At 38.7% G+C, this 7433-nt stretch overlaps 1 protein-coding gene across 2 annotated transcripts in view; it reads right to left on the bottom strand.

Annotated features, from left to right (window-relative positions):
* Nucleotides 1–251: 251 nt before the first annotated feature.
* The window catches only part of LOC139935149 (neural-cadherin-like), a 57261-nt gene continuing 50079 nt past the window's right edge, over nucleotides 252–7433 (bottom strand). For both annotated transcript variants that reach the window (XM_071929618.1, XM_071929619.1), the window contains 3 exons: nucleotides 6880–7121; nucleotides 6170–6418; nucleotides 252–5745 (listed from right to left, as the gene is read on the bottom strand). In XM_071929618.1, coding sequence (XP_071785719.1) covers nucleotides 5507–5745; nucleotides 6170–6418; nucleotides 6880–7121 — 730 coding nt within the window. In that variant the 3' untranslated portion in view covers nucleotides 252–5506. The remainder of the gene's footprint in view (nucleotides 5746–6169; nucleotides 6419–6879; nucleotides 7122–7433) is intronic.

Below are 7433 nucleotides of genomic sequence, written 5' to 3'. Positions count from 1 at the left end.
TCACAGTGGCCCTTTGTCAAGGTAATAAACTCTCATTGGCCAGGAGTTGCAACAGCGTACACAGAGAAACATTTCTATTGTTCTTGACCTCAGCGATGGCATCCTTTTCAAGTGGTCAACATAAATGCACACCCTAACCCCCCCCCCCCCCACCTCCTCAACCCAAAGATTTCATGCAACTACAAAAAAAACCACATAATGGAATAATAAGTAATATCACACAATAACAGAATAACACACAAAAAACAAAATTAAGAGTGAAATACTTTATTTCCATATGCAAACCAGCGTGGAGATACAATTTTTAAAAAAGCCTAACATATTTTTGCGTATAATAATCCAAGTAGAAAATTTACTGAAATAATTCTGAAACAATTCTGAAATATACGCACTGAACAATAATAAACTGCGCATTTGCTGCATGCTCTCCTCTACATAAAAAAGCGCTTTGGCATCAAACACACTTGTCTTGAACAGTTTACCGAGACTTGTGAGACAATAGAGGGCGCCCCACTCACCAGTCCTTTTTTTTTTCAATTATTCTCAACACTCAGTATGGGCGCTGACAACTAACGTCTCAAAAGTCTTAATGTACCACTTAATGCTCCACGATCTTATCATGAAATTTCTTTTTTATTCGAACCAAAACAAAAATTTAAAAAAATGTAGTTACAAATGGAGAGTTACCCCTTATGCCATAATCGTTCACTTACAAAATATTAGCATTAATTAATCTCTTAGCAGTTACTAAAATATAAAAAACAAAGACAGTATTTTCAAATGAATCTTTTTGCAATAGTTTACTCCATCAAAGAGGTTGTACCTTTCCCTAAATATTTACCTACAGCTTGTTTCAATCAATCTCATGCGTACATTGATATTATACACGGCTCCCACACTATGAACAACGATTTAAATTTTGTTCATCCCTTTTGTGCTTTATACTTCCCTCTCCTTTTATTTCTGTCTACTTGACGGCTTCTGGTACACAAGTACATGTGTACTCATTTACATGTGTTGTGTTGTCATTTAGCCTTCGAAAAAACTCAAAATGCCAGGCCATTTACTAATCTTTTTGCATTTATATCATACGCCCTATGTAAATAGTAAGCAATTTGAAACAGCTATACTAATTTTAAGGAAAAAAGAAAACGACAAGAAAAAAGGTGAATTCTATGAGCATCTATAAAATGAAGAACAGTCTTTTCACATTCACACTAGTACTTGAAAACAGATAAATAATATTTAAACAAACAGGCTACGTACATAGTACTGCTAGAACGTTTGAAGAAAGTAGTCAAACTAATTTCTTTACCTTAAAATCCAAAACCATAATATGGTAACTGGAAACACAAAATGTTTGACTCTGATTATAGTGGTATTCCTGATCCCATGTAAAGCATTAATTTGTAAACTTGCAGTTGGATTTTGATGGGATGTGTGGTTTCAAATAGGGTGCTTGATTTTAATTTGGGCGAGTTTACGCCGCCTTGTGCAACAATTACATAGTACCTGGAATTTTCCAAACACAAATATTAGTCAAAAGAAAACATACTTTACTAAAGAAAAAGTTACCCTTCCTCGATAAATTTTAAAAATCCTATCAGTGTGCGAATAATTTTTTTGAGTGCTTATTCCTTACTTTACTTACTAGTATTTAAAGTCCTATTGCAATTTATTTCTACAAATGAGAGATTTATACAAAAAACAAACAAATAAACAAACGCAATGTTGATATCTTTAAAACTATGCGCCATGACCAAAAATTTTAAAATAATAATAAAAATAAAATAAAATGATGACGCAATTTATACATTCAGTGTTCACTGGACCACTGCTGATAATTGTAATTTCCTCAAAATGACACTCTGACATAAAGGCGTGGCATACCTCAAAACGCCTACGAGATCTTTAAAAACGGTTTGCATTTTAAGTTACATTCCCTTAGATAATAGCATTGTTCTTGGTCCCTCGGGAAACATTTGTCTTAACAAACAGTTGTGTCCAGGAAATATCTGAAAACTTTATGAAAAACTTTGTTGACAGAGAAAAAAAACTACAAAAAACAAATATTTACAAACAAACAAAATATGACAAAATAGCTACCATACTCTCCTACATCCCACACGGGAAAACATTTCAAATCAAATTACAGGCAAGTCATTCTAATTAAATAAAGTGAGCAAAAACCAAAAATTAACCAATTGAAGTGACATTCAACAACAATTTAAAAAAATATTGATACTGTAAAATCTGTGTAAATTTGTCCAATGTATTATAAACCAGAGTCCGGTACCGAGACTCTTATTTAAACTCCCTCATCACACTTGCTTGTATTGATCTTACACTCTAAATGGTACCCTGACTAGTAAAACATACTAATGAAATGAACAAAAAATCAGACTTAGGCCGTGCCCAAATTAGGAACTACAGCTACGACTGGATTGCCGAATCATCATGCATTGAAGAATAGGACGCCTTAGCAACACCACGCAGTTTCAAACACTTCAACAAAATAATAAGGTCGAAATGACATCCAGGGGCTCTATACAATTTTGCCTGCCCACTAAACAATTCCACCCCATCATCCACTACGCAATAGAGCTTGCATTTGTACAGCACAATAGAAGGCACAAACACAAAGAACCCATTCTTACAATTCTTTCCCCCCCCCCTTTTTTTTAACACAGACCCTAGAGAGCTTCTATTTCACTCAATCAGAGTTAGGCCTGTCTTATCCACAAGGAAATGTCTGTATTATCCACAAGTTTAGGCCTCTCTCATTCACAATGTTTTATAGGGTATGTCCAAATTGGCAGCTGTGGCTGTGTCGCTGCTTTGCTTCAATGCTTGGTGTGTTATACAACTACACCCATGGCTGTAACCATAATTTTTGACATGGCCTCTGCCACAGTGATGTCTCTTGCAGGCCTGATACTTCACAGAGAGGCGATCGCCTCCATGCCCCTTGGTCATTGCCATGGTGCCCCTAGAAATGTTCTCACAGATATTCACAGTTTCCTCATAGAGGTGCCCTTTACCAAGGAGAAAAACGCCTTAGTGTCCTTGAACCACGTTGCCTTGGATCAGACGAGTTGGTCTATAAAAAGCGTTTGTAACCGTCTTTTATAAATTGCATATAGTTGGAAAGATGTTTTAAGAGTAGAATAGAATGATTCACACAAATTTGCCTCAAAATTGGGTGGTTTTCCTTTTACTGTGCGAACTAACACGGTCGGCCATTTATGGGAGTCAAAAATTTGACTCCCATAAATGGCCGACCGTGGTAGTTGACGAGGTAAAAGGAAAACCGTGCAATTTCAAGGCATGTTTGTTGATCATTGTATTCTACTTTTACAACATCTTTCTACCCATATGCATTTTATAACAAACGGTTACAAAGGCTTTTCATGACCAACTCGACCGTTCCAAGGCAACATGTTCCTTTATAATAAAATAAAAAAAGCATATTAGGCTTGCTCTTGGATACACGCTTTTTAATTTGAATGATCTGCTTTCTTAGTTATTTACAAAGTATTGTACATGCCTTTTGAATGCACGTTCTTTTGAGTCCAGATTTCCCAAAAAATATTTTACTCGCTGGAAGTTTGTGGATCATTTTTGTTTTTGCAATGTTGTGTAAAACTATCTGTGTAAAATAATGAGTATTTAATGTAACATCTACTGCATGTAGTTGTTTTATTGTCTAATTTGAAAAAACAACAACAGACTAGCCTTCACAGAAACAACATACCCTTGAGATCATCCTTAACATTAGGACTGCCAACGTAACGACAAGATAACACTTGGGTACAAACTGTCCTAATGACAACACTGGGGGCGGTGGTTATATTTACTCTACAAACTATCAAAATATGATACATCATTAAAACAACCGTGTGCTTGGCACAAAGAAGACTGCGTCTTAACTTGGACAGAGAGCCATGGAAGGACAGTGTTACAAATTGTTGAGCCCAATTTCCACTAAGCTGTTCCGCTGAAGGATATTGCTTGAAAAATTCATCTAAGCAAACATTACCAAGGCACCAACCACGAACAGTTTGTCGCATGTGGTATTGACTGGTAACCCATATCTGCTAAGCCCGTTTAGTGCTAAACAACTTCGGACCTTGGCTGTACACGTTGGACATGTCCGGCTTCAGTGAAACTGTGCTACGGGAAACAAAGAACCAAATTCACAGAGTGAATGATGCTTAGCATCTTTGGAGACCCTGTGGTCACAGCTCTCTTTCTCTCCCTCTGTACGGAGCCAAATTTCATAGAGCTGCTAAGCAGGAATGATACCGGCTACAAATTGTACATGTGACATTGTAGCTGGGCTGGCAACCTTACTCTGGTAAGCAGTTTTTTATGCTTAGCTACTTTGTGTGTGCTTAAGTAGCTCCATGAAATTGGGAGAGAACTTAAGAGTAAGTTCTGTCAACTTGGACCCCAAAGACACAATATTCACTGCACTATGTGGTCTTTCACGATATTCCCATTGTACAATGGCACTGGTACCTGCAACTTTGAAACTCTATCCTAACATAGCTCTAGACTTGGCATAAATACTGCCCTCTATAGTCCACACAGAGGTTGACTTTTTCCACATAAAGATTTAAATTTCCGGTTTTTTTCTCCATCACAACTATAGTACTGATTCAATATCTAAAGCAGGGCCTGGCTAATTTTTCTTCCCGCAATCTGTAAATCGGCCTGCCTATTTGTATAGACCTTCATGCAAATACTTGGTACTTGCTGGTCTAGCTAGTGATCAAGTTTGGTCATAGCTAGACCAGTATGCACCTCAATCAACAGTTAGCCCTTGCGAAATGATTATTTGCGAAATGGTCTATGGAACTACACATAAACTTGCTGCACCATAAAGGGTATATAGCCGTAAAACAAACAGTCACTAAACATATTTACAAAGAACAGATAGTACTCTTCACATGATAGAAAATAACTACGCCAGCATCAAAACTCTCATCGCTTAAGGCTCGTTCCTTTTTCAAATTGGAAATTTTTTATCTTTCACGAAATGTTGCAATTCTTCTAGTAGGGCGCAGGACACATGAAATTCTTTTTAGTTTAATCTACATCAATCTTGCTTTGTACAATGATATCATCGAGAACTCCTGATAAGGGAGTACACGCTACAACCAGCCATGAAAAAAAAGTGACATTTGTGTCGACAAGAAATCCTGGGACATTCATTTCAAAGTATCAGCCACATCTTTGGCTTTGCTGGAAAATGTTAGTTTCATCATCGACACAAATTTCAAAATGGGGTAAGTTTTTTACAACCCCTGAAACACTGTTCTTAAAAGTGTCTTAATAAGAGCTAAAGGCAAAATATGTTCCGTCATCAAAATCAATTTTTTACCTTTTATTTTTATTTTAGCTGGTTGTAAACTTTTCAATTGACAATCCTAATTCTATAAAAGCAGTACCTCCTTAAAAAACGTTGCAAGTAAATAAAAAACAAACACACGACGCAATTTTTCTAATCGTCTTCGCCACCGCCGTACATATCGGCAAGTTTCTTGAACGGCGGTCCCCAGTCGTTGAGATAGTCGTAGTTCTGATCTCCGTCTGAGCTGCTGCTGTTCAGGGAGCTGAGGGAGCCCGCTGAGGAACCCTCACCCTCATAGTCAAAGTCCCTCATGGTGTCGTTGGAGTCGGGGTCGTCATCCGCACCCTTCAGACGATCATTGATGAAGTCACCGACGTTGGGATCGTCACCTGGAAATACACAGATTTAACAGTAGGGTAATAGATTGTTTTTTTGTCATTTTAGCAACATCATAAATAAAGAGCGTAGGAATATTCTATCAAGTAGGGGTGACCTACATGTACACATGGTGTAGGCTCCAACAGACATTTCAGGCTACTCAATCACAGATTTGAGTAGGGAGAATATCATGTCTGAATGAAGGTCACAAGTGAAAGTTTATTTTCGCAGAAATCAGTGTCTTCTTGCCGAGACAATGTCAACAAACTGTCAAGGTGTTTCAATTTCAAAGAAGTTTTCACAGGCTGGAATAATTTGAAGGCAAGAATCCCTGAAAGAAATCCTCACAAATCATTAGTATCATAGGTCTAAAACATCAGAAAAAGACTCAGATAAATGGAATGAACTTGGGCACCAACAAGGCCAAAAACTTACCAGGGGCTCTTGGCGCTCTGTTCAGCGGTGCCTCTGTCACAGGCGGCTTGATGTAATCGTCCATCGGGATCGGGTTGATGGGTTTCCTGAGCGTGCTCACATCATACGCGTCTTGGTCCTCCTCCCCGCCTCCCTCCTCATCGTAGTTGATGAAATTCTCCCGGATGTCGTCGTCTGGGTCGATGGCGAGGGCCAAGGCCTGCTTCTGATCGTGACTTCGCTTGTAGAGGACGAACGCAAGCAGCAGTACTAAGGGTAGCAGAATATTCATAAAAATAATAATAATAAGTAATAAGTAATAAATAATGATAATAATCTGTAATATGCCATATCAACCTTAAAGGCACTGAACACTATCGGTAATTACTCAAAATAATTGTTAGCTTAACAATTTACTTGGTAACAAGCAATGGTGAGCTGTTGATAGTATAAAACATAGTGGAAAAACAGCTCCCTCTGAAGTTACAAAGTTTTACGAGAAAGAAGTAATTTTCCACTAAAATTTGACTTCGAGACTTCAGCTTTTTTTGGTAGATTGTCATTAACCTCCATACTGCGGAGTGAGTTCTATATAAGTTTCAACCCTTCTCTAGTCATCGTCAAGAAACTAGTAATCTCCGGGAGATGACTAGATAGAGCAAGCGAAGTCGAAATGTTGAGATGGTGCACAAATGGTGTTACCACAAACCAAATATATATGAACTACTTACTGATGATGATGATGAGGCAGAGAATCATGGCGAGAATGGCTCCAAGGTCTAGACCCAGCGGGGTGAAGATGGCCTCTTTCTTGGTGTCGCATCTCTGCCCGATGTACCCATCCAAGCAGTCGCACCTGAACCCATTGACCAGGTCCACGCACTTGCCGCCGTTCAGGCATGGGCTGCTGAGGCACTCGTCGACGGGTATGCAGACGTCGTTGGCCTCGTCCTCCATGGAGCCGTCTGGGCATCTGCAAAGGAAAATCAAAATCACAAGTTAAAGGTTGAGGGGATAAGATTGGCTCAGGGGTTTTCCAAAACATGGAAAGATTGGTTTGTTTTTTAGGGAATTTTCTGCAGAATCTTGGAGAGATGACAGCTCTGCCTTACACTGATGCGACCTCGTGGCGTATCTTGGCCTAGCGGATAAGAGCACTGGACTTCGATAGTTCTGATAAGCAGAGTGCGGGTTTAAGTCCTTGAGCAAAACACTTAACCATGACTACTGTGTCCTTCCCATAGGAGGTAAAGCCGTTGGCCCCGGGCGTTGTGTAACACACATA

This window comes from Asterias amurensis, chromosome 3 (assembly GCF_032118995.1).
Source record: "Asterias amurensis chromosome 3, ASM3211899v1".
Lineage (NCBI taxonomy): Eukaryota > Metazoa > Echinodermata > Asteroidea > Forcipulatida > Asteriidae > Asterias > Asterias amurensis.
Note: the sequence above shows the minus strand (reverse complement) of the source record. Positions and strands in the feature narration are given on the sequence as shown.